Here is a 26,920-nt window from a genome sequence, read left to right as displayed (position 1 = left end):
AATTAAAAGGTGTGCCGGTATAACTGTATTTCCTACCTTGTTTTCCCAGACTTGTGCAGAACCCAGTGCCTGGAGAGGCCCACAGTACAAATTCTTGTGGATATTTTCTTTTCAAAGCTGTTTTTCTTTCAAACATGTATTTTGTATTGTTACAGTCTTCAAACCATTTGATGCAAGATCCATCAAAGCAATGCCCCTGTGTGTTTCAGTGTTTGCCACACTGACAGTTGTTTCTGGCTGAGAAATAGTCCCTGCAAGAACTGAGCTCTCCCTCCAGCCAGTGAAGGTGGACAGACAGGATGAATTGCTCTCTGATACCTGATCTACCATCATTCCCTTACTCCTGGCCTCTATTTACTGTCATGGGAACTTTGATGTTGTATTTTTAGATGAGCTTTTGTGGTTTTAAAATTAAAGTCTGATTGTAGCTGGGTATTAATTTCAGTGAAAAAAATAACATGGAAAACCTGATACATGCTGGTCAGCAAGAAACATGCTGGGCACTGGGAATCTCAACTCAATTACCTGTCTGTAGGGTTTCAAATTTACTTAGTGTTTTATGGTTAGGCACCAGCTGATGTGAAGATGTTGCTTAACAGAAGAGTCATTATTTACCATTAATAAAACTGATACCATGACAAATTCCTTATGGCGTAGATGTGCTATCATATCTTGGCAACCGTAGCAGAAGAAATTATTCTGCCTGGCTTGCAGGCTTGTCTTCATTGTAAAAAGAAAAATAATGAGGCTGTAATTACCCTGCTTGGAACTAAACGAACCCAACTGAAAGTGCTGAATGATTAAAGATGACTCCTAACTGCTTCCCAAATGTGGCTTGTTTGGATACCATCACTGACAGTGCCAGCTCCTGGCTCTTGCAGGGCTGGAACCATGGCCAGCAGGCACAGCTCAGTTGTTTGGACTGTGGTGGTGTCCCAGTTTGAAGACCGTGGAAGAAACAGTGGTAAATATTCCACAAGCTTTGCCAAAAATGACCTGCTTACATGAGGAAGTCAGCATGCAGCAAATTGGGATGAAATTCATAGCACACAAACCCCTCCATATTGTTTCTTGGGGTAAAGAACCCTATCATGTAATGGTTTACTCTAAAATAGTAATTATTTTGCACATGGGATCACACACTTCTCCCTCCAGCATCCAACATTTCAGTATCAAATCTATCAGGTTTCTCTTATTTTGCATCTTAATTTTATCTAATAAACCAGTAGATTCAAGAGTCTGTTTTTTTTTCTCTTGTGCAAATAAAGATGAGAAAAGCAGATCTGTTATTCTATTAATTCTAGTTCTCAGTTTCATGCAATTTCCTGATAACCAGTAACACAACATCTAGCAGACTTATTTCCCAAACTGGCTTAGATACTGAAAAGCTGGTGACTTTTTTTCTTCAGGACGGAACTGGTGTGTTTGGTGGAGCTCTTGGAGATATAGGGATGAGCTTCCCCTGCAATGAAGAGGCATTAAAAAATGTTTCCAGGTGCCCAGCTGGGTACATTCTTGTTCAACTCATCCTTGAAGACAGCTGAGATTTAATTCTGGTATTAATGATAAATGACAGTGCCTGGAGACTTGGATAAATAATAACTAAAGGGCCTCTTAGCCACAATAAAGTGGATTTTCCCACCTGGTCTCTCAGTCTGAGCCCTCATTCCTGCAGGAAAGCAGGTAGGGCTACAGTGGAGCACACATCTGAACTGCAAGATCTCCTGCTGGTTGCCATAGAGGTGGAGAGCTGAGGCCCTTTTGTGCAACAGTTCTGCACTGCAAATGCCAGTTTGGTACCTCGTCCCCCTTGTCAGCAGCTCGGTCCCCGGGGCTGAGGGACACTGCAGGTGCAGGGTGTTGTTGTAGAGGTTCTCCCTGGAACACGCCTGCCTGTGCAGGATGGGCAACACTTCAGGGTGGGTTCAAACAGAGAAATGTGTCTGTCCATACAGAAATAACAGCACAGCTGTCACACTGGTGGCTTGCTGCATACCTGGCAGGTCACATCACTGCCACCACCGTTGTGTGAGTGAGGAGCCACCACAGCAGTTTGGGCAAAGGGGACTTTGGGTGGTGACTGGCATTTTCTTCTCCCTCAGAGGGAAGGAACCAGCCTCAAACACAGATTTTTAGATAAAACACGACTGAAAGTTTCTGGCCCAAGTCAGCCTGGATGGTGGCTTTTATTAAAGGGTCTTCTGCAAGAGCTTCCTGTGAGACATCTAACTTGGGACTGTGTGGAGCTAAGGTTTTAACAAATACCTCAAGAAAGCTGATGTCTATTTCAATGCTATTGCTAGATTATTCTTGCAATGGACAATCTGGATAAAGACCCTTGATACTTTATCAGGCCAAATTTTACAAAGCTGAAAACAATTGCTTGAGAGATGTTATAAAAAAAATTATTTAATCCACAAAAGTGGGCGGCAACAGGGGTTTGTAAGAAAACATTTAACTCTGTCTCCAAAAAGCCATAATCCTGCATAAAAATGAAAATTTTACACCTGTCCAAGAAAACCCATCCCAGCTTTGGGAGAAAGTAAGAATCTGAAACAAAGATAGTGAACCAAGAGAGTAAGAAGAACACTTTGAAAACTGGAAATTCCGGAACAGCCATAAGGGAATAGTCATGACATTAACAGCAGTACATAAAATACTTCTCAAAGCATCAGGGTGTGAGCTTGGCCATGATTAGGGGAGGAAGGTCTGTCTGCTGGCACAGACCCATGAGAGCATCAGGCCATCTACCTGTGATGGCCATGGAGGAGCTGCCAGTTACAGAGCAGACAAGGGTAATATTCTGGTCTGGGTGAAAAGCTGTCTCTGTAGAGGACATTCAGCCATCTGTCCTTCCACCAGGCACCTGCCAAAAGGAGGTCATAGTACAAGTACGTCTTTAACTTTGTCTGTCTTGGCTATTAGAAGGAGTCAGATTTTTGAGGCTGGGACTATGCTTTAGGATCTACTGCTTCAGTAGGGAAGGAGCAGGGATCTCAGCTTGAGACACTGCTGTAATTCACTGAGAACTTCTCTGGGCCACCCAATATGCAGGACAGTCCTGTCACCACATCTTACACCTCCCTGTGTCAGCCACTGCACACCTGGCCAACACCTGAAACACAGGACCTGTTGCCAGTACAGTGCTGGGAGCAGAGGGCTGTGTGCAGGGCTTGAGTGAAATGCTCCCAGGTCACCAGGCAAACCCTGGTTTTATTTCATGTACACTGTTGGCACAACAGAATATTTTGTTCTCTGGGCAGAACACAGAGCTCCTGGAGCACCCTGAATTCCTGCTGCTGTCACACAAAGTCACAGTGATGCTGCACCTCCCTGACCTCAAGTCTGTGGCCTTGGGAAGAGCTAGGAAAGATAAATGGCACCATGTCTAAGGGCATGGCATAGCACAGGACACAGGAGCAGCCTTGCTGGGCTCATCCTGGCTGTTGCAGTGGTCAGCTGCTTCACAAGAAGGCATCTGGTTACACTTACTCCCTGAATCAACCAACATGGAAAGCAAGGAAACTTTGCAAGGGGTTAGGCTGAATTTTTTCCAGCCATAGGTAGAGCATGAGTGTATCCTGAAGGTTGTAGTCTTTTGACTCACACAGAGGATTAATAGCACAAGTTGGATCCCTCACTACTCCAGAGCAGGACTCCTCTTTGCAGACTTTGTGGAATAAAGTCATATAAAAGCCCATTTAGCTGAGAGCACAAGTTAGAATCAAAATATTTACTTGTCTGCTGCACATGGGCAAAAGGAATCCTTGTCTGGTTGCCAACAACTGGTGAACAATCATCTGTTGGCTGGGTGGCTCTGGCATGTATTAAACACTGACAGAGATTACTATTTGCTTCTCATTTATCAGCAAACCTCTTTGCTCTTCAAAAGGGAGGAACACAGCTGCCAACCCAGCCTGCTCCTTGATTTCCTCCAGCTACATTCGCTGTCAGAATCAGAGAGACAAAGGGAAGAAGGTGTGTGTGGACCTCAGGACACCACCTGCTTCCCTGCCACTAACACCTGAGCAGTCAGTCATGATCAACTTAAGCAATACCTCTCCTGCTATGTTTTCTCATCCTGACAATAATTTTTAGCTTTTTTTGTATATCTGACCCTTCCTAGCAGGCAGGGTGAACCTATTTAATTAATACTTGCATGTTCTTCCCCGCTCTGGACACACTCTGAGCCGACAGAGAGGTTATTCACGCTGTGCTCCAGACAAGAAAGCTTTTACCACAAGGGATGATTTTCTGATGAAGCATGTGCTGGGTGTGTGACCTTTGTGGGATTACACTGGAGAAGCTTCTGGAGTGTTTTAGACAAACCAACCCCTGACCAAGCAGGATTTATGTGTGTTTTGTAGCCTTTGTGCCCTGAGCCCGCTGCCGTGCTCGCTCCCATCAGCAGCAGGTAAAGTGCTTCTTATAGAGACTGTGTGAGGGACTTTGGAATGGGCTGGGGGACCCCTCAGGAAAAACGTGGTGCAGGCAGTCTGTCGCTGCCTTGGGACTCTGGCTTGCCATGAGATCTGAGCTGGAGATCTGCTTGTATTGGTTACAGCTGCAACGAGGTATTTGTCAAGTGACTTCTTTCTTTTGCTGTCAAGTGACTTCTTTTGCAAGCCTTTGGACAAGAAGGGATTTTGTAGAAATGAAAGATGAGATGGTGCATGTCCATGACAGGCTTCCAGCAAAGCCTTGGAACTAGACTTGGGGTGCTAATAAACACAAAATTCATTTATTTTCTAAACTGAAGACGTTCCCTAGGGAAAAATGGGAAAAAAAAAAAAGTTTGGACTGAGACTCATCTGTATCTAGTTGGGACAAACCTTTTGGAGGTGTTTGGCACAGAGGCAGAGGAGATAAGGTGAGTGGAAAGAAGTGGCTGGGAAGGGGGAAGGGATGAGCTCGTGGAGTGAAATTGCCCAGAAGCAAAGCACAGCCACTCACTTTGCAATGAAAAGCTTTATCATCTCTGCACAGATTAGTGCAGCTAAAAATAGCTTCAGCTCAAAGTAAACAGTTTTTGAGTGTGCTCTGCCCTGCTGGAATGCCAGCCCCGGATAGAGCTACCATACCAGCAGCCACAAGTGTGTCCCCACGGTCCCAGTGCCCAGAGGGGCTCCCCACAGCCCTCCTCAACCCTGCCCGTTAATAGGGGTGACCCTGGAGGGGGGTCACTAATGAGTTTAGCCTCATTACAAGCTTTTTTGTGTTTCACTTGTTGAACCTTTCTGGATGAGCAACTTCTATAAAAACGAAATGGGTCTGAACACCGGGTAATTCATTCAGACATCTCAACACCCACTCTCTCTTCCCTAATCAACAGCAACTGTGTCCCTCCCTTGACAGCAAAAGAGTGGCTTGTCACTAAAGCTGCTTTTACTTGTTGGTTTCTCTTCCCATTAATCTCCAAGTGTTATCTGATGGCTTAAGATATCCACTCTTGCCTTGGGGAGCCCAGCACATCCATGAAATATGTTCTGTGGGGTTTTTTTTAGATCACAAATAGTTTATTTGGAGTATTTATTTTATGGGAGGAAGTCTGGAAAAAAAAAAAAAAAAAAGGTTGTCCCATTTTTTCCATGCGTATCTTGTGCCATTCCACGTTTCCTTGCAATCTGGATGACATCAAGTGACACGGAGACCTCGGTGCCTGGGAAATGCAGCGGGAAGCTGCTCTTACGTGAGGAGGCTGCGTGCTGCATCAGCGCTGCCACAGCACTGCTCTAACCCTGGCAGCACGGGCTTCTTGGGGAAGCAAGGCTCAGGCTGCAAAAACATTCGGGTCAGAGGCGGGTCAGACCCCTCTGAAGTGACAGCCTGTCTCCTTGGGCTCCAGAGCTTCCCGGAGTGTCCTTTGTGCTGGTGGTTTTCCTTGCCGGGGCAGGCAGCGTGCAGTCCAGCACAGCTCTGCTGCCTCAGGGCTGGGCTTCTTTCCACTGCACCCTTGGCGATACTCCCACCTCATTTTGACATTTGCCCTCTAAGATTGCATCGGTTTTGTCCCTCTTCCAGCTAAAGGTTGACAGTCAACCTGCAGGGCAGCTTCTTGCACTTCCCTGAGCTGTGCTCTCCCATCCCATGTGGCACCAGAGTAGTGAAGTTGGCACCAACAGCATGGGCTGCCAGCCAGCACAAGACCATCTTTTCCCTGGGGCACTGCTCTCTGCATCCCACTCTGTGGCACAGAACTAAAAAATTCACAGTTCACTGCAGACCAACTGCAAGGTCAAAAACAGCAGAGCCAAACCTCCAGTTGTCCAGAGTGGTAATGGCATCCCCATCGATCCTGGACTACGCAGGACAGCACAGTATGAGGCCGATGGAGACAACAACCTCACCAAAGACTAAGTGTGAGTAAAGTAGGAGCCACTAAAGGCTGATTGTGGCTGCAGCTGAGTCAGACAGCTCAAGGCTGTGACACCATCCGTCACACAGGGCGAGCCACCCCAGGCAGCTCTAACATCTGCCACCACCTCCAGATGAATGTCTTAAGGTGGACAAAGCAACAGGGCAAGAGGTGGTGAGCATGAGCATCAGCTAGAAGGTAGGATATATTATTGTAAAATGTCAGCTTTTGCTTAAGAACAGGAAGACTGAATATATTGAAAGCCATGCATTTTTATCCTAATACATCAAGATTTCAGGCAAACTCTTTGGCATCTTGGGATTGCCACCCCTTTCTCCCGCTTGCAAAAAAACCCCAAAAATACAGTCTGTAGAAAAACTGAAACTGCATTTTTTTACTTAAAAAGAGTGTTGATGGAAACTGTTTGACTATAGGGGATGGTGTTTGATAAAAAAAGTCACTGTAAGGATGCACAAGTATGTGCAGAAAAGGATGGACTTTGTGGTAGATGCTTTGAGGGGCTTGTTTCCAGGACCACACGCAGGATTGGGAGCTTTGAGCGAGACAAGCCATGTCTCAATTTAGAAGTACACACACTGAGCTCCTGGCTTTCTGAAGGACTTGGCTGTTGCCATTGTTCTTTGTTGTCTGTTCTGTAATGGTACTGGCCACATTCTGCCAAGGAAACGCCTGGGTAACTGCTGTAGCACTTGCGTCCTCACCAGACTTGGCCTCCAAACCCTGCAGTCCAAGTGTCAGTGTGAAGCTATAACCTTCTGGATCCTTTTCAAATGTAAGCTGGAGTAAAGGGAAAACTGCAGCCTTGGCCAGACCAGCACAACAGTCTCCTGAGGCTGTGCTGGCCCTTGGCACAGCAGAGCCCTCCTCCCTCCCTGGCACCTCATGAAGACAGGCAGGGCACTGTGGTGAATCCCTTACTGCTACTTTTGGGTTAGCAGCAGCAATCTGTGACTCAAAACGGCTGGAAAGAGATGAGTTCTGCCAGGTAATGCATCTCAGGAAATCAAGTGGGCTTCCTGGGGCTACTTTTGAACTAAAACTGAATTGAGTCAGGAGGCTGCATAAGGTTGGTTTAGGCACGCACTGAGTATGGGTGTGTTCTGCTCTACTGAGGTCCACTCTCCTTCATCTGTGCCTCAGTATTCTCATCAGGGTGTTTCCTGTGCTGCTATTGTTGCTGGTTTTATCTCTTCCTCTGATCCTGTGGGTATCTTTCACAGCAACCACCATGTTTTTGGGCACACACAGATTCTGGCTGGAGGCGGTGATGGCAGCAGAGGTGGAAAAGGTCCGAGTGTGCAGGGTGGTGCCAGGGTGGGAGGAGAGGCTGGTGCTCTTCACCTGGCACTGAGTGGCTCTGGGTCCCGTCCGTCATGGGACAGCTGCAGGAATGCAGAGATGCTGCTTCTGTGCCTGTCTGCTGCTCAGAGAGACAATGGGTTGGGAAAGTGCTCCTGGCTCACACCACTCACTTTGCATGCAACCTGAAACAAACACTCGCCTAGCTCGTGTGGGGACTGGATCCATTCCTTGCCAAACACCCTTTGTGCTCTCCAGCTGAGTTAGGAGGACCTGAGTGTTCTCACAGCAGGGATGGAGCAAATCTTTCACTCTCTCAGCAAAGCTATCACCACTGATGAGCCCTGTTCCAGGCAGAGTTCAGGCAGGAGCAGGCAGCACTGTGTACATTCCTGTGTGCTCACACACCTTCCCACCACGCTGCTGGGGCTGGGCAGGAGCTCAGGACCAGGGAACAAACTGCAACAACCTTGACTGATTGGTTTCAGCCACTCGGTGGGGTCTGCAAGGCTGATGGACACCAGGAGGTGATGGGACACCATCATTCCTCAGTCCATGTGGTACCAGGAACATCCGAAAATTCCTCTTCTTCTGTAGTGACCTCGAACTCACTGAGAGCTCCCAGGCTTGTGCTTCACACAGCAGGAGGCTACAAAGGCGTGTGTTTGAAATGGGGTACTGCCTTGGCACCTTCCCCCTAAAATCTAGGTGCTGTCACCAGCTAGCTCTACACTTCACCCCCAGATACAGCCGGCACACAGCGGCAGATGAGCTGAAGTACTCCTGGGTTTTACTCCATGGGAGCAGTGGAGCAAGAAGCACTCCAAAACAACACAACGCTGGGTTTTCTTGGGAGGCACTTTCACAGTGCTACACCTGGTAGGACAGTTGGGGCTGCGGGCGTGTGATGGTGTCTTTGGCCAGCCCTGGTGGACAGGACAAAGGGTGGGATGCAGGTGGGACACGCATCCGAGCAATACGCTGGAGAAACCGGGGGGAGCGGCAGGCAGGAGGGAGCGCCCGGCAGCAGAAGCCCAGCGCTGAGCAGCGAAGGGAGGATGCTCGGGCACACGCAGCTGCCGGGGGATGGGGTTACAAGCCGAAGCTAAACAAAGATCCCTGTGAAAAGGAAACGGATCCCTCCTGCCGCCCGTAAGGTAGGAGCCGAGCGGGAGCCGCTTGACATCATCGGGCAGAGCATTGGATTACAGCAGGCAGGGACTGACTCGAGGGGAGGAGAACACGCCCCTTGGCCCCACAAGTGCAACTTCATTTAGCAGCTCCCAGTAGAAGGAAACTGCAAGTCTGAAAGTGGCTGCGAGGCTCCGGGCCGGCTTTGGCTGCTCGCCACGGCGGGCAGAGACGGCGGCAGGGTGGGATCCAGCCTCGGTGCCTTCCTCGGGAGCTGAGGAGCGGCGGGAGCCGGGGCTGTAAGTGGGGCTGTGAGGGGCTGGCGGGCTGTGGGTGACAAGGACACCTGCCCGGGGGTGCTCCAGGGGCTCTCCTCCTGCCCACGGCCGCGCCACGAGGGGGGTTTGTCCGGAGACGCGGTGAACTTTTACCCACCCGACTGCGAGCAGCGAGGGGTTTGCTGCCGGCACACCGTGGGCTGGAAGAGCAGAGCTGCGTGCCGGCTTTTTGCTGTCGGGAGACAGGAGGCTCGCAGGCTGATGGCAGGGAGGTGGCTGCTGTTTCGCTTGGGGAATAACGCGGTTCAGCACTCGCCGCCAAGGGGTAGCAGGGAGAGAAGAGTCAGAGGAGAGAAATCACAGAGGACCGTGGATCGGTGACCCCCGTGGGGATTTCTGGCCTCATTTCTATCGTGTGTCCGCTTGTTCTGAGCGGTTTGCCGGAGGGAATCCCTTCCAGCACGGGAGCTGCTGTGTGCTCGCAGGGGAACGCCAGGCAGCCGGCGGTCCGGCCGTGCCGGGAATTCATCCCTCGGGATGGCCGGAGCCGGGCTGCGGCTGCCGGGGCTCCCCTCGGAGCTGCGGGCACCAGCAGAGCTCCCGGAGCGGGGCAGCACGAGCAGCCTCGGAGACTTGCTGGCATCCGGCTTTCCGAGCAAATGTTCGAAAAGGCGAAGACTCGGGATAAAAAAAGAACTGCTGCGCGGTGGTATTCTCAGGAGGCTTTGCGAATTCCTCCACCTCGAAGCTGTGTGTCTTCCCTCTCTCTGGATTCCCCTAAGCAGCTGGTAGCGAGCCGTGGTGGGGAGCTTTCACATGCATGTAATGCCTTGGCCCCAAAGGCGTGTTTGGGAAATTTCCCTTCGCTGGGAAGGGGTAAATAGTTCTGCAGATCAAGAGCCAAGAATAGCCGTGAACCCAGAGGCAGTGCCCTGGGTGGCTGTGCTGGTGACTCAAACTGGGAGGAGGATGAGCTGGGGTCAGTGAGCACAGGGCAGCTGCAGCGGGGATGCTGCTGCAGTGCGAGGGTGAAGGGCCATTTGGGGAGTGGGTCTGGCTTGATTGGGTGCCTGAGAGTCCCCGATGGTGACATCTCCTCCCCGATGGTGACATCCCTCCCCGATGGTGACATTCCCTCGAGCTCTGGGCTGTTTGCTCAGCGTGCCTGGCTTGGTTCCTGTGGGGCAGCGCTTGGCTTCAGAGGGTCTTGGCTGGACAGAGCCACCCTGCTAATGTGTGGCCACCCAGCTATGAAATCGCCACCTTTCAGCTTTTGTGAGGAACAGTGTTTAAGAAAGAAGGATCCATGAAGAGATCCTCAATGGCTGTATTTGTTTATAATGCACATGTTGGTTAAATGGCCATTTACAAACATGGATATACCAACATAGCTTAATGTACCTTGGGCACAGAGCACAGCACTGAATCCTTCAAACAGAGTTCCACAGGGATGTGAGCGCCCCGTGCCATCATTTTGGGGGACACTTTCCTCAGAGTGTAGACTCAAATGCCTCAGAGAAATGGAGACCATTAGCTACAGTACACGGGCAGCTTGGTCACCAAGAGATGAAACCCAGCAATGTTCATAGCTGTGCATCTTCCAGCCACCTGGCACTTCTGTGCCCAGTGGCGGATCCTGAGGGGTGTGCAGGCTCATGATGAGCTAGGATGGGAGCTTTGCTTTTTCCTTTCATTCCGAAGAAAAATCAATGTGCTTTTGATCCCACTCAGAGGAATACCCACAGGCACACAACCTTGCCACCTGAAATAACCATGGCAGATGTTTTTCAAGCTGCTAACATTTCCTGATCTCCCACATTTCAGAGCCAGTTCCTGCAGCACACTACTCTGCACTAATGCCTCCAGCCTGTCTGGGCACCCGAGCACCAGCATCATTCCTATTTTACATGGGCCTCACACAAAGCAGATTATTTCCCTGGGCTCACACAGGTCTGTGGCAGAACGGGGGGTGAATCTACAAAACCATAAGGAACAGCAGAAGCTTCAACTTGGCTTTTCCTTTGCCTGTGTCACCCTGTTCTGATCGCTCCCATTTTCACATTTCAATTGTTTCTCCACACCCTTAGGGGTTTCTTTAATGTCACCAAAGCTGTTTATATGGACTGATCCAGAAAATAAGTTTTCCATCGTAACACTCATTTTAGAGAAGGGTGAAAGGGGAAAAAGCCCACTGCTTCTGGTTGCCTTTTGCTCAGGACTAGAAAAAGACAAGTCATAAGGGAAGCTGCTCCCCAGGCTTCCAGCAGCAGCCAGGGAGAAGGGAAGGTTCAGGTGCTCCATGGGCCTTGTCCCAGGCTCCTCATGGTTGCAGTCAGAGAGGTTGAGGTCGCTCCAGACCTTGCCTGGAACCTGCAGCACAAGCAGGAAGAGCAGCAGTTGGACTATGAACTGCCCTGGGCCCCACTTCAAAAACTCTCACTCTCTTTGAGCCTAAGGGAATATGTACTTTACAGCACTCATTTCTGGTTTCCACAGCGAGTTCCCCAGCACTTCCCTTGCCAGGAGGGCCCAGGGAGCCGGGTGCTCTTTGCACAGCTCCTGCTGCAGGCACACTGCCCGTCACAGCCCTGCCCGGGAACTCCCCGGCGGGAGCCGAAATGCCATTTCTGTTGATATTTGCAGTGATGTAATAAGCCAAACATATCCCCACCAGAACGTCACCAACTTTACTGGAGTTACTGTTTCCACCAAGTGTAATTAGTCTGTGGTGCTCATTGCCCTGAGATACCGGTGGAACAAAGAGCTCCGAAGGCATTTTAATGGATATCAGGTAGTTATCTTGGTAACAAAACAATCCCGGGTATGAATAAGAGGATATTGCATTGTAAGGATTGTAACACCTCCTGGTTCAGAGTCATTTGTGACTTATGAAAAGCATTCCATTACAATTAGAGGTTTTCTTGTACCTCTGAAGCCGAGGATGCCAGCTGCTGCTGGAGACAGGGCACTAAATGAGGCGGTCTGGCTGCTCTGGGAGGACCAGGCTGCTGCCCTGAGCAGCCATGCATGCAGCCTGTTGTTTACCCAGCAGCCAAGAGACACAAGAGCAACCTTCTCTCTGCTGCTATCACCTTGCTTGAAACCAGGAAGGATTTCCTCTCTGGATCAAAGCAGCACCACAACAGCTGTTGTGTAGAATAGTCTTGAATTCTGCCAAAAAACATTCTGGGGTGTGTTTTTTTTTATTGGAGCATACATTAATTTTGAAGCAACGCTGAGAGAACTGAGGTTGTTTCATGTGTTTGCTCCTTTTGGGTAACAGCTGGTCACCACGGAGGGAATCTGACATGTGCAATCGAGCACATTGAATAGGACAAGAGGATTTGTCTAAAGTTACACCGTGGAAGGTTTAGGTTGAATATTAAGAAAAATTTCTTCACCAAAAGGGTTGTCAAGTGCTGAAATGGGCTGCCCAGGGAAGTGGTGGAGTCACTATGCCTGGAGATATTAAAAAAATACGTGAATGTGGCAGTTGAGGACATGGCTTAGTGGTGGACTTGATAACCTTAAGGATCTTTTTCAGTCTAAATTATTCTATAATTCTATGCTGATGCCCTTGTAATTCATTCCTGACGGGGTATGGATGCTTACCTAGCCAATGAACATTTCCACTAGAGTGCCAAAATAATCCACAGTACCTTGATGTGTTCCAGGACTAAACTACAAAACAAAGAGTTCTTTAAAAAGTCACTGTAGCCCATCCTTAGGTGGCACCAATCCATGTGCCACCATTAAAGTCCCAACAGCCTGATCTTTGTGCTGAGGGGTCTCTGGAGCTCTGCCCATCACCCTGGGGGCAGCAGGAGCAGGTGAGCCAGAAAAGCATCAGCCTTTGTGGATGGAGCAAGAGGGTCAGCTTCAAATCTGCAGACTCCAGATGCCCAAACAAGGGCTGTGGGGAGAAACATCCAGGTGGGGCCAGGCCTTCAGGGCTGGAAAGCCAATACCAGCTGCTGAAGTGTTTTTGTCTCCAGAACCAGCTGTGTTTTGAGAGACAAAATGGGGGGTTCCCATCATGAACAGGGCTGCTCAGTGATAGCTTCTACTTCAGAGCATCATTGCTCCAGTTTACTTTAAGCCTCTCTTGGCAGAGGCCCACATGTTTTGAGATGTTTTGCAACACTGCTGAAGTGCTGGAGGTTTAACTGTTTGGGCAGTGTAACACACAAGCCAGGGCAGGAAGGCAAAGGAGGAAAATAAAGGCTTATGGGTTTCCAAAGCTGTGTTTCTTCCTTCCTGGTTTTGTTTGCTTGTTTGGTGCCCGAAAAGGGCAATGCATATTCCCAGAGTTGTGGGAATACTGTTTCTTTTCCGGTCCAGTGTTTCCAGTAAAGCATTTTGCTATAAATGGGGTTAAGACTAACAAAAGTTTATTGTTAAATCCCTGTGTCTTTGTTTAGCTCCTGTCATGATCATAATTAGCATTTTCCACTTCTGCAAGCCTGTCATCTGCAGAGCTGAAAGTGCTTTAAAATATTTGAAGCATCTAGCAGGGGGAGGGAGTATTAATAGCTCCATTTAACAGATGGGCAAACTGACACATAAAAGCAGCAAGTGCCCTGTCCTTGAAGCAGGGCCAGAGCCAGCAAGTAGTCAGCTCCAACTACAAAGTTTTGAAAGTGGGTCAAAAAAATAAAGAGAAAGGCTGAAGATCTGTCCCAGTTTGGAAAATGATGGGAAACAGTTCCAGTCACAGTGGTACTCAGCCCAGATGGACCAGACAGATGAATTGCTGGATGAGCTACTGCTTATATGGTTAAGTGGCTCATCTCTTGATTTCTGTTCTGCTAACATTTGTCCCTGGAAAAGGAAAAACACAGTCCATGATGTTCCAAAATAGTCAGAAAGCTGAAACAGCTGCTAAAATAAGCAAGTGTCCTGTTGGCTGGGCTCTGCAGGTCAGGGAATTGCAAAGCACCCACAGATGTTGAGGCCACAGAGGAAATGTCTTTGAGCAGGGCTTGGGGACAGTAGGAGGAGGCTCAGCTGTGCACAAACAGCAGAGACCCAAGGAGCTGGACATAGACCCAGCAAAGCAACCAGAACCAGATTGAACTTCCCCTTTTCACCTCATAGAAGCTGATATGGGAATTTCACTTCTTTAAAGGGCAGCAGAGCTGCAAACCAATATTCATTTATAGTCTGGAGGCAGCTGCTGGTCCCTGCAGTGCAGGTCAGGACATGAGTTGTCTCAGTTCTCCCAGCACCTGTGGGAGGGCAAAGAATGAAGCAAGACCAAAGAGGACTTCTCTGTGCAGCCCAGCTGGACTTCCCATGTGCTTTAACACAACAGTCGGAGTCTATCAGCACAAACCTTCCTGAGGAGGTGCCGTATGAACACAACATCCCACAGCTCCTGGGCTGGTGCCTCAACCAAGCCAGGCTCCATCTGAGTCTGCTGGGCAGAGCCCTGTCACCCCTCTGGTCACAGGGAGTGGGAAGAGCAGCTGAGCTTTATGCTTCCCAAAACAAGCACAGATAATGTTTTCTTACTTTTTTTTTTCTTCTTCTTTCCCAGAAGCTGTTGTCCTGCTGTGCATGAAGCGTGTTTGAAGTCATGTCCAGAAGGAAAGTCCTCTAAATCAGGTAGGGACTCACGCTATGCTTGATAAAGCTTTTATTCACAGGCAAATATTACAAACAGAAATGAGTTTTTTCCTTCCTGTAGCATTGAGTCACTTGACCTCCCTCTCTATTCTGAATTACTAGATAGTAGAAAGCTGCTAATAGGTAAAAAAATACCAACAGTTCCACCATAATGACTTTCCTGCTGTATTATCCACGCCTCACAGCCACGTCCTTGTACCAAGCCACGTTGCAGCTCTGACTCCAGGCAGCCCCAGTGCTGCTGTGCTCCATGGCCTGTCCCTACCAGCCATGGGGATGTGCTCTGCAAATCCTGCTAAAGGCTGCCCACACGCTTTGCACAGGAATGCTGTTTGCCTGTACATTACGATGTGAGCTCTGTTCTGTGTGCAGAGTCAGCCCAGCAAGATCCAGGAAACCCCCAGAGCTTAAACCTTCCATGGCTCCTGATAAATGGCAAGTCCTCTCTGTGGTTTCACCTGTGGCTCCTGCACTCAGAGCACCCCTCTGTCCTCAGGTCATGTCACTGCTTTCCCTTCCCTGAGCTGTGCTGTCCCTTGCTTCCAGGGCTGTTTTGTGTGAGCTCTGCAGTGCAGGATCTCAGGACTCTGGTGCACACAGACATCCCTCCTGCTGCAGGTCTCTCGGAGCAGTTCATCTCTTGCATCCAGCACCTTCCCTACGTATGCTGGAGACACCTCATGTTTTTCTATGCCCAGGCTCCACTTCAGCAGGCCATGAAACACTTGGCAATTGATTTTATTAGGAGCTTTCCTTTTCCTGAGACTACAGCTGGCAACGATCTCTGAGCACCCCCAGGGTAGTGATATGGGCACATCCTGAGCACCACTGCAGCTCAGGTTTAGATGTCACATCCCTGGGGACTAAGACAGAAGGATTTTTACCCTGCCTGCAGGAAGGATCAGGAGCTGCTGTCACCTGACACAGCTATAAGGAAATGTTGCATCCATCACAGAAATCTTCAGCAAAGGAGGTGTGCAGGCCTGCAGAGCTTTCCCTGCCCAGATGGGGATCCCAGCAGGGTAGCACAACCAAAGGGGCTCCTGATTCCACTGGGTGACAAAGGCACGGTGGGAGTCCCAGCAGCGGAGCAGAGACACAGGGCAGCCACCTCCAGGGAGCAGAGCTAAGCCTGGTTTTGCTAATCAGCTTCGTTCTGTACTGACACTCTTAAGAGGTGCCCTGGTTATTTTTAGGCACCACTGGGAGCTGCCAGGGCTCTTGCACCCCAGGAGGCTTCACAGCCTTTCTCTCAGCCCCTTGCGCTGCTCTGAGTCAGGAGGACTCTTTGGATGCTGGATGCAAATTCCTGTGGGATTGAGCAAGCCTCACTGAGGCAGAGCCAAGGCAGGTGGCTCTCAGCTTCAGGCACCCTGTGCTGAGCAGAGCTTCCCCAGGCAAAGCCTCCTCAAGCAGCAGCAGCCAAACCTGCCCAGTTACAGCCTTCACAACTCCTCTTCCAAGCTCAGCTCCCCTCTCCAGTCAGGGAAGCACAGTTTTCCCACAGCAGCAGAGCTCAGCTCTCCAGATGGCAAAGAAAAGCTGGACTAAATATCTCTCTTTTGTTTTAGGCATAAAAATAAGGACTCATCCTTGCTTACCTCTGTCCTTGTAGAAAGGTCTCCCTCAACCCAGAAACAGAGCTACACCATCAAAGGCTGCTGTGGCTTTGCCTTCCTCTTATTTGTGACAAGGGCTGTGCTAGAAAATAGCCCCAGCTCATCTCCTCAGCACTTGTTTGACTTCTCCTTACCCAGAGAAGCCTGCAAGATATTGGGGAGCTTGTGCTGAGGTTGAGCATCCCTGGGCCAGGAGTTCAGGTGGGGTTTTAGAAGGTGATGTTCACTCAGGGGTTGGTCCCTCAGTGTGATCAGAAGAGCTGTGGGACTGCTGGGGATTCTCCAGCCTTTGAGGTGGAATCCAGCTGGGATTTTTCATCATGAACAACCTGGAGGAGGGCAGAGAACCCAAGCCTGAAGGGGATCCCCATTGCACAGGAGTTCACCCCATGGCCCAGGTGTGAGAGGGTGACTGCATATCACGAGCAGGGGGCCTACATGGGACACGCCTGCCACAGCAGCTGTGGGACTTGTGTAGCTGAAGGGCCACTGGTCTGTGGTTTGTCTGCTTTGTAACTTCAGGCACTAGCAGATCTTCCACACAGTTGTTCGTGTAAAATTACATTGACGCATAATTATTGACAAATAATTAAGATGCTGTGAGAAAATGAAAGTAAGAAGAGACTCATAGCCCCAGACTCCTTGGAGCTTTGAAAGGGTCCCTGCAGGGGACAGAGGGTCCTGTGGGTGCTCATGGCTGCTCTGGGTGAACAGGAGGGATTTGGCTCTCTTCTCTCTGCCGTGCAAAAGCCACAGTGCTGTGTCCATCCAGGGCAAGCCTGCCTTGAGGGGGTGAGAAATGGGCAGGGAGAAAGGTGCCAGCCTGCCATGTCCTAAAGGCTGCTGGGGCTGAGTGTGCCCTGTCCCTGCTGTCCCATCCCTCAGGACGTGTGTCTTTGGGAGGTGGGGGCAAACCAGGGTGTCCTGATTCCTTAGCACCTTGAAGCCGAGAGATGGGAAAAACAAGCTCGACCTGGGAACAAAACAAAAATACAACTGCTGTCACGGCAACTGTCTCCAGATGCACAAAGAGACCAATTATTCCATTAATCAACTTAGTGAGAAGCTGCAGAAGAGGCTTAAGCTGCATCAAGGCTCAGTAGTGAGGGGAGGGAGGAGCAGAGGGGCTCCATCAAACAGTGATTCTTCCCGTGGTGGAGGATTTTTGGAGCAGATTCTCAGCACCTGTGCTTTGGGGGGGCTGACAGACAGATGCTGCTGCTCCAGATGTGGGAATGCAGGCTGGCAGCACTGCATGGCCAGGGCTGGGCACTGGGCTGCCTTCCTGGCAGGTGGGTGGATGGATGGATGGATGGATGGATGGATGGATGGATGGATGGATGGACGGACAGGCAGCTCTCTCCCACACATCCTGATGCTAACAAGAGCCACTGGGGCTGAGCATTGCCCTCCTGCCTCCCTCAAGCTCCCCCTCTCCCCTGGGCATCAGAGCAGAGTACGCAAGGACTCGCCCTACCCTGATGCCAAGGGTTGGCTGTGATTTTGGAATCGGGTTGGACCATTTCTCACATCAGCAGGAAGCCAGGCAGTGGCTGTGAGGCTGTGGGACAGCAGAAGGTGCCTTGGGACAGTGGGGACTCTGCACTGGGGCGCCCTGGGGATGTGCTGAAGGCCAGGAGGGAGGTGAAGGAGTTTGGGGAGCTTGGCAGAGCTAAATACAACGTTTGTGAAGTCATAGAGGAGTTAGTCTAAACCTAATCTTAAACATGAGGCTTAGCAATTGGTTATCAGTTCTACGGGCATTAAATGATCTTTATACTGTAAAACCAGGCCAACTGAAAAGAAGGGATCTATTTGTGGACACTAAACCTCAGCTGTATCTGCTCTCCTCCTAAAGGAATTAAAGATTTCCAGCAAGTCCTGGAGAATGCTGGAAGCTCTGTTCCTGCAAAACCACTGCAGTGGCTGGAGCAGCTGTGATGTCTGTCCTGGCTGAATTCATCATATTTAGTGTAAGAGCCTGAGGGTGCAGAGTTATTACAAGGGATCCCACAGCAAAAACCTTCCATAAATACGGATGTGCCAGACCCAGCTTGATGTCTTTTCATCACTGAAGTCTGGTGAGGCTTTTCTGTGCTATTCTCACCTGGACAGAAGCTGCTCAGCACATGAGATGGACACATGTGCCCTGGTAGGAGATCAGGCTGCTGCCCTGCTCCTCAGAATCTCAGGAACGTCAGAGCTCAGCAGTTTGGAGCACACCAGTTCTGGCCAGTAAGACCCATCACCACCACACTGTGGAGAACACAGAGCCAACAGGAAAGCAGGGGAGCTCTGTGTCTGGTGCAGAGCCTGTCACCAGCCTTACACAGCTTGTTGCAGCCAGACTGGGCTCCCAACAGGAGCATCTTCATCCTCAACTGTATCTTCAGCTCAGTTTCTGGCCATGGATCTGAGCTTTAGTGCCTGGGAGTCATGAGACATAACGAGGCCTTTATGGCACAATCACAAAATACCGCAGTAACACCATTACAGAGCCCTTCTTCTTTGATGTGCAGCCCCTCATACATGTTCCCAGACAAGACCCAGTGGAAAATTTGCTGAAATTCCAGCTGGACTGTGTCAGACAGTTGGTGGAAACCCCCTGACCTCAAGTGCTGGCTTCAGCCCTACGGGATATTTTTTTCTCCTCGCTGGATGCGACTCTCCCAGCAGGAAACCTCACAGCAAACCCACAGGGAGCACAGAAATCCCGGTGCTCCCGTCTTTGTGCTCTACCAGGCCCCCCTCTTTAGTAAACCATTCTGCACTGTAAATATTTTAAAAGCCCAGCAGGGCTGTTGAGTATGTTTTGCTGTTGTTATGGATCCGCCCCAGCAGGAGAGATCTAATAATAGTCCCTGTACCCTGGAATGAAAGGGCAAGGGGCACTGCACAATATGGAGAGCTCCAAGGTGACTGCACCACTTCATGCCTTGATGGTGGGATGTGATGCTTGAGCAGAAAAAGGGGTCAGGTCCCTGTTCCCAAGCAGAACTTTGGAATTTCAGCCCAGAAACATGGCAAGGTTTTGTTCAGCTTCAGGGCTTTACAACTCCAGAAGTCTGGAGAGTGTTAAATCCACTGGTTAAATCCACCAAGCAGGAGGGAGAGCGTGTCCTGGGCTGGGCTGTGGGGTGAGGGGGGCATCTCCAAACAAAACCTGCAGCTCTTGGTCCCAACTGCCCCAGGCAATGGACAGCATGAGGCCAAAGCTGGGCTGCAGCACCTTGGAACAGGACTCTGCCAGGACTCCTGAAGCTGGGAATTGCCTGCAGCAGGCACAGGGAAGGCAGAGGTACAGGGACACCCTGCCTCAGGTGTCCCAGGGACAGCACAGAGGGCAGGGCTGTGCTGCCTGCCTGGAGGGACAAGGATGTCCAAGCAGGGGCCTAAGCTGCCTCATGGATCTGTGCAGAACCAGGTGAGGAGGAGAACACTGAGAAAGACAAGAGCTTAAGGGGCAGAGCAGGAGGTATAAAGCAGGCAGGGAGAGAAATCTTCAGCCCAGCCTGCTGATAGCCAGCACCAGCACCCAAAAATAGCCCTTCCTAGTCATAAAAAGTGTAACCTAGACAAGGGACAGATGCAGTAGTATTGTGTGAAGGGTCTCCTTGAAACTGGAGTCAGGGCTGGCTGTGACTGTAGCATCACCCAGTCCCAAGGATCAGCCCTGGGCACTGGCTGGGATGGCAGAGCTTGGGCACAGCCCTGTGCTGAGGGGAACCTGCCAGGTGTGCCCAGGTCCCTTCTCTGCCACTCGTCCCTTGTTTGCGGTAACTGTTTGCTGTAGTCCCTGGCAAACGTGCTGAGAAGCAGGCACAGGGGACACAGGAATTGAGTGCAGTGGAAGCGAATGGGACATGGAGCTGAGCCAAAAAAAAAAAAAAGCCTCAGTTTATTCTACCAAAAGCCAGAGCAAACATTTAACCCTTTAATTTCTTAGCACCCACCTTCTAAGTGGGCAAAACTCAGCCCCAGAATGAGTAGGGCTGGTTTATCTGCAGCCCCCAGAGTGGAGCCAGCTGCTCTGTCAGCTGCTGGGTGATTTCCCTGGAAAATGCCAGCAAGCCCAGTTGCAATCCAACAGCAGAACTGCTCAGGAAGCCAAGTCCCTACCAGCAAAGCCAAGACTGTTACAGCTCAGATTTTTTAATACTCACAAGACACTACAGAAAAATAAGTCCAAACCAAACATCAGCTTGGCAGATCCAGGGACAGGAGCAGAGGCAGCTCTGGGGACATACCTGGTGTCAGTGGCAGCTTGTGAGGAGCTTCTTCAGTTTTGTGGCCAGCTGTCCTGGGACAGGCAGCACCATGTCCCCTGGCAGAGGGGTCACAGCCTTCCTCCAAGCAGCAAACTTGTGAGGAATGTGCAACAGGCAGCAGATCCCAGCTTCCCTGCCCCATCCCTGTGGGCTGGCACGCTGTGCTGTGGGCACAGGGACTGTTCCTGCTACCATCAGCAGCAAGAGAAAAGGGAGGGCAGGAAAGGACCCTCTGGGGACAAACCACGTCACCTCTGTGAAGCGCCCTGGAAACCTTTGCACGTTGTATGTGTGTGCCATGGGATTATTCCTGCGACGCCTGGCAAGAGCAGGCCCATTGTCTTGTCCATGGGAGAGTGAAAAATCAAAGGTGGGGAGGCAGCGGGTGATGCACCTCTCTTTGCACCCCCTGCCACCCCCAAGTGACTGCCACAGTGACACAGTTTCGGGTTCCACCGAACTGTGTAGGCAAGAGGGAAGGTAGCTCCTTTGCAGTCCCTGAAAGATGTTAAAAGCAGTTACTGAGTGAAACCCCGGAGATTCTCTGGGTTCTGTGCTTGGAAGTATGGAAATGCTGTTTGAGGAGTCAGGTTTTCCTATCACAATGGAGGCAGCTGCTCCCATCACCCTCAGCCCAACAATTTCCCGGAGGCGGAGGATGGAATCTTTCTGCCAGCGGGGAGGGATCTGCCTCCGAGGTTTCTGAGAGCCACCCACCTTGAAAATCCCCGAGGAACTGCTCAAAAATGAAAGCTTCCCTGTTAAATCTGCCTGTCTCCAGCTCTTTGCGTGGAAGGCAGGAACCATCCCAGCCGCGGGAATAAATAAATCACACACGCCATCTCCCGGCCACCGAGTCGGGCCCCAGACCTGCACACTTGCTGCCTTCTGTTTTTCATCAGCATCCCGTCCTTTTCCAGGGTCAGGGGAAAAAATTACTTGGCACAGCACTGCCACTAGCACCGGCAGCTCCATCAAGGGACACCGGGAAAATGCTGCATCCCAGGGGCTGGCTCCTGCTCCCCAGTTTGGGGAGACCTGGTGGTCCTGCCCAAGGTACAAGGGCAGCAGGACTGGAGCATATCAGCTCTGGAATGGCCACACTGATGGAGATGGAGCTGGGCTTGTCTGGCTGGCTTCTAGGGCAGCCTCCCGAGTCCATACGACATCTCTCTGGCAGCTGTAGTAGGTCAGCACTGTCTGGGCTTCAGTGACCCGTGAGAACTCGTCTGGGAATGATGGATGCTTGTCCTGTCCTGGAGAAAAGGCACTTTGCTCACTGAGCTCACCCAGCCCGCTGCATCCAGAGTAAGTGCCTTATCCCAGGAAGGGCACACCAGGGATGGAAGGAGGGAAGATGAGGAAAAATATCTGGGGCATCTCTTCCTGGGGCAAAGGATGCAGCTTTTCCCAGTGCTCATTTAGCAGGAGCTAGATGGATGCCAAGCCTGTGGTGGAGGCAAGTGTTCACAAGCAGTGTTAGCTTTGAGGAAACAGGATCTCCTGCAAGATCTGGGTGGGCCAAGCCCCACATCCCCCCAGTGAGCTGGTGCCAGCACTCCCTGAGCTGGCATCCACACTTGGAGAGGAGTCCCTGGGGCTACCAAAACATCCTGAGTTTCCGTGGGTTTTTGGTTACTGCACCCGACTCAGCTCAGGAACAGAGAGAATCTAATCAGATTTTATACCAGTTACTATTTTATACCAGTTATTTCATCTTCACCTACATGTCCTTTCTACTGCCATAACATTGGGGATTAGAGTGAGGAGTGTGATTCTTGTTCAGGCTGGTGCCTGAATCTGCCAACAGGTTTCCCTGGTGGGGAAATCAATATCAAGCAGGATTTGTAAAGTAAGCTGAGCAAACTCCTTTGTGGGTCATTAACTCCAAGGCACAAAAGCGAGTGAATGTGCATTAAATGTGCATGAATTTGTTTTCACTGCACACGAGTGTTTCTAATCGAGACCTGCTCCAAGCACTGCCAGCAATCAGCAGGGCTAGAGGCACATTTTACAGTGATCAGAATCACAGATAAGGCAGCAATTAATCTCCTCATTCCACGCAGAAAAACCAAGTGCCAAACAGAGTATACAGGAGCAGGAACTGAGAGCTGGAGGTTTCCTGTGCAGAGGCAGTGTGTGCTTGCCAGCTCTGTGCCCAGGAGCCAGGATGCCCACAACTCCATCCTGGGGTCCCTGTACTGTGCGTGCTGTGCAAGCTCTGGCAAGGGAAACCAGCCTAAATGAAAACCCAGCAACTTAAGGATTCATCAGCTGAACTCGGAGCTGGCTCACAGCAGAGCTCGCATGTGACAAGTGGCTGCTCTGGGCCTTTCTTCGTGCTGTGCAGTTGGCACTGGCACAAGTCTGGAGTGAAGGGATCCAAATGTCTTGCAGAAGGGCTGATTTTCACATGGTAAAGTGTTTATCTCACAGCAATCCAGCCCAGTGCTTCTTCAGTGACATCCAACAGCCAGTGGAGGCCAGTACTGCTCCGAGCCCCGTACCTATAAAATGTTCCCTGCTCCCTCAACTTTCCAGTGGGTATCCATCATTTCCCATTACAAATTCAGGCTGGATCACCACCCCATCCCCCAAGCAGTGAGCCAAATTTGGCCTGTGTTCAAAGCTCCTGTGGCATTCTGAGGAGGAAGCAGGGCTTTTTTTTTTTTTTTTTTTTTTTTTTTTTAGGGTGCCTAAAGGAGAAGGCTGGAAACTCAAAGGAGAGACAAATGCCATGTCTGCCTTTGCAGTGGGAAGGCAGAACGAGTCAGGCAGCTGGGGTGGATTCTTGTCACCTGGCACAGTGGGTCACCCAGCACGGTGTGTCTCCCCACACATTGCCCCATATGAGGGAGGTGATATCTGACATTCCAGTGCCTGCTGCCAGAGGAGCTGCAGCAGAGTCACAGGCGCTATTTTCTCAAGCTGTAATGTTACCTTCCAGTCACCTAACCTGGAGGGAGCCGTGACTTGAGCATCCTGGGCCTCACAGCTGTGTTCTCTCTGCAGTGTTTTGCAAGCCAATAGAGATGCAATGGAGGTAGAGTCCAGCACCTACACCGACTTCATCTCCTGCGACCGCGCCGGCCGGAGGAACGCTGTCCATGACATCCAGAGAGAGGCCACCACCATCAGTATGCGCAAGCTGACCCAGGACATGGGTGACCTCGCCATGGAAGGAGCAGGTCAGCTGCCACACACACACCAGAGGGCCCAGCAGCTCTTGGCACAGGCTGGGAGGGCAGGCACAGAACGGCAGCACCAGTGACCAGTGCTGTCTCCAGGAGTGTCGCACTGATGCTCAGGAGGAACATCCCATTCCTCACTGCATCAGTCAGTGCCTTCGTGCTCGTGGATGCTCAGGTGGTGGGACACTCTCCAGGTCAAGGGGTGCTTGCAGTGAGCAGAATGATCCCTGGTTCCTGGCATAGGAGCATTGCACAGTCCTGCCCAGGCCCTTTGCTCACTGGTGCTTAGACAAGGCATGCACTGACCAAGATCCTTCCCAGAGCAAATTACACATCAGTTGTACCTTAGGCTTTATAAAAATCATGTATTGGGCAGGTTGTGGTATGTTTTTTGTTTGTTGGTTGGCTGTAAAAAAACCAACCTTTGAACAGTGCTGCAGTATTTCAAAAAACAGAAAAAACTTTCACACCAGCAGGCATCTCCACATCCTCCCCTTCAGCCCAAATGTGGCAGCAGTATCACCCTGCTCATTGTCTGCTGGCCAGCTGGCTCTGAGGAGCTGAATCCTCTGTCCAAATCTGCCACTCTCCTTTCACTAATAAGCAACACAACACAGACTATCATTGCAGAAGGGAAACTCATTTTTTTCCCTTGCTTTCTTAACCCTCTAGCCTACAACCTGTAACTACAAAAACACTTTAAAATACATTCATTATCTCAACTGGACTTCTTTCAGCACGACCATCCCAGCATGTGTCCATCCACCCATCCAAAGTAAGCACAAATTGGAGCTGCTCTACCAGAGAGCAGCTCAGGCAGCTGCCAGGCTGTCAAGAAGACAGTTCTGGAGCACTTGAAAGTTGGGTGAGCGCACATCCCTACATCGAGGCTCCCTCCTAGCATTGCCAGGCATGTTGAGAAGTGTTTGTACTCCAGGAACATAAAGGGAGAGCCCAATACTTTTAATTATAGAATCATAGAAAATGGTTTGGTTTGGAAAGGACCTTAAAGACCATCTGCCATGGGCAGGGACCTCTTCCACTATATCTCCCAGTCAACCCAGCCTGGTCTTGAACACTGCCATGGATAGAGCCAAGCATCTGGTCACAGGAGGGGGAGTGATACATATTCAGGTGAAAACCTTTCATCTTTCTGGATGAAATCAGCTATAGCAATCACTGATGGCTTGTGTCCTCAGCAGGGTGTAACTGTGCTTTCTTCCCAATCCTCCCTTCTGCAGAAAGCCAAAGAGATGCCAGTTCTTCTGACAACGACCCTGGAGCAAGACCAAAGGGGCAAGAAAGCAGCCCCTCCCCATGAGAGCAAAAAGGGGGTGGGGTGGGCAGGAGGAGGGCCTTGCTGTGAACATTAAACAAGAATTCGATGAATCTGTGGACAAAAGCCAACCTGGAACAGCAAGTTTTCTGTCAAATGCCTCTGCTGGAACTGTGCTTATGTAGAGAGACCCACAACAGACAGAAGGCACAAGACACAAGGACTGGCACCTCCAAAAGACTTCTGGCCCCATCCCTAATGGTTTAGAGCAACACTGCCGTGGTTGTAGTGATATGAGCCATTCTCGAGATGCCTTAGCTGCGATTTTCTCTTAGGGGAAAAACAATTTCAGTAATAATAGACACACCAGATTTTCCTGTCCAAGGTACCTTCCTCCTTTGCAGATTTAGACTATTATTTATTCTGTTTCCATAGATTAGGAATTTAGATTGTTGGTTTTTCTAAGCCTCACCCTCTGCATCTTAGACCTGGCCTCTGGATTGTCCACGTGGCCCCTCATCAGGGTGGGCGGTGGGGACAGACCTGTCCTGCTGCCCTCATGTCAACACCACTCGCCTGTGCTGCTGCTGCTTAGCATCAGGAAAGGACCAAAGCTCATCTCTGTGGGGATGAGCCCCACCTGGAGACCAGCAGCATCAGCCACAGGCATCTTCTTCTCTGGGTTTTAACACTTCAAGATGTTGTTAAGGGGAGGGGAGAAACATTTTGCTGGGTTGACTGTTGACATTCAGGCTTAACTTTGCAAGCTGTTAGCTGAGATGATCTCTGGTAGGATCTCACACCCTTCTCTCTTTAAGGAGACATGTTTTGTGTTAAAGATGGTTTGATAAAACTACATAAGCTGTTGGAATAAATGACACAGCCTTCAAGTACTGAAGGTGGTTTTTTTCTGCCTGGATGTTTCTTCTTTCTTTGTTTTGCCTTTAGCTGTGGGTTGGTTTCATAGGGAGACAAGGAGCTGTGCAAGAAGAGTCCCCTGAGTTTGGGTCTGTGAAACCCCATGGGTTTGCAGCACACAGATGTAGTTGGGCACAGACTATAAAAGTCTGCCCCCACTTTCCCAGGTTTACTGCCCAGGCACCAGCAGGATTGGTGCCAGTGGGAAGAACTGTTTTCCTTCTACAGAACTACAGAAACAGTGCTGGTGTTTCACTGATCTCAATGAAAGCAGCACAGAAGCCTGACTGGGCCTGACCAGCACAGGGACAGGGCAGAGCTGACCTGGGAAACTCTCCACTGGTGACAAAAGGGCAAGCATCTCCCTGACAGCCTAGGGAAGAACTAAATGTTAAAAGTTTGAGATTTCTCAGCCAAAACAAGGCCATAAATCAGCAGAGAAGTGGCTGCCAGACAGAGAGAACTGCCAGTGAGAAGTGATGGCCATGGGGTGAGCACAGAGGTGTCCATAGCTCCAGCCCCTACAGGAAAGGAGGATTTGGCAGCCAGGAGTGGCCTTGGCTGCTGCTTTGGCAAAGGGCTCCTGGAGTGACTGGGTGTCATTGCAGAGCCATGCCCAGACAGCAGCCAAGGGCCAGCTCCCACTTCCCATGCCCAAGGGCAAACCAGCAGGTAGCTCCTGGGCCTGGCTGGCTGCACAGCTGTGTCTTTAAACCCCATTTCCAGCTCTGCTTACCACAGAACAGTAATTTTGGCTCATGCTGACACACACACACACAGCTGAAAGGCAGTGCAGAAGGACTGAGCACCACACAAGAACCTCCAGCAGTCAAATGTGGGCTAATCTTAGCTCTCCCTGGTCAGAAAATATCTGTTTCAGAAGTATTTTTAGACAGAAGAGTAGGAACCTGTTGGCCAGCTTCTTTCAGGGGATGG

The 26,920-nt window shown here is 50.4% G+C and overlaps 1 protein-coding gene across 1 annotated transcript; it reads left to right on the top strand.

Moving 5' to 3' along the window:
* Nucleotides 1-8,893: 8,893 nt before the first annotated feature.
* Nucleotides 8,894-25,959, top strand: PKIG (cAMP-dependent protein kinase inhibitor gamma). Its single transcript, XM_066330618.1, has 4 exons — nt 8,894-9,105; nt 14,624-14,691; nt 23,612-23,787; nt 25,032-25,959. The coding sequence occupies exons 3-4, from the start codon at nt 23,637-23,639 to the stop codon at nt 25,109-25,111; spliced, it is 231 nt and encodes a 76-aa protein (XP_066186715.1). The 5' UTR covers nt 8,894-9,105; nt 14,624-14,691; nt 23,612-23,636; the 3' UTR covers nt 25,112-25,959.
* The last annotated feature ends 961 nt before the right edge of the window (nt 25,960-26,920 follow it).

This window comes from Sylvia atricapilla, chromosome 16, assembly GCF_009819655.1.
Source record: "Sylvia atricapilla isolate bSylAtr1 chromosome 16, bSylAtr1.pri, whole genome shotgun sequence".
In the NCBI taxonomy this organism is placed as follows: domain Eukaryota; kingdom Metazoa; phylum Chordata; class Aves; order Passeriformes; family Sylviidae; genus Sylvia; species Sylvia atricapilla.
The sequence above is the reverse complement of the archived record's forward strand: the minus strand, read 5'-3'. Positions and strand labels throughout refer to the sequence as shown.

Excerpts from the sequence above, each read along its gene's own strand:
- PKIG (XM_066330618.1), top strand. The coding sequence starts at position 23,637 with ATGGAGGTAGAGTCCAGCACCTACACCGACTTCATCTCCTGCGACCGC. Across the intron at positions 23,788-25,031 it reads CCTCGCCATGGAAGGAGCAG|AAAGCCAAAGAGATGCCAGT; the intron begins GTCAGCTGCCAC and ends TCCCTTCTGCAG.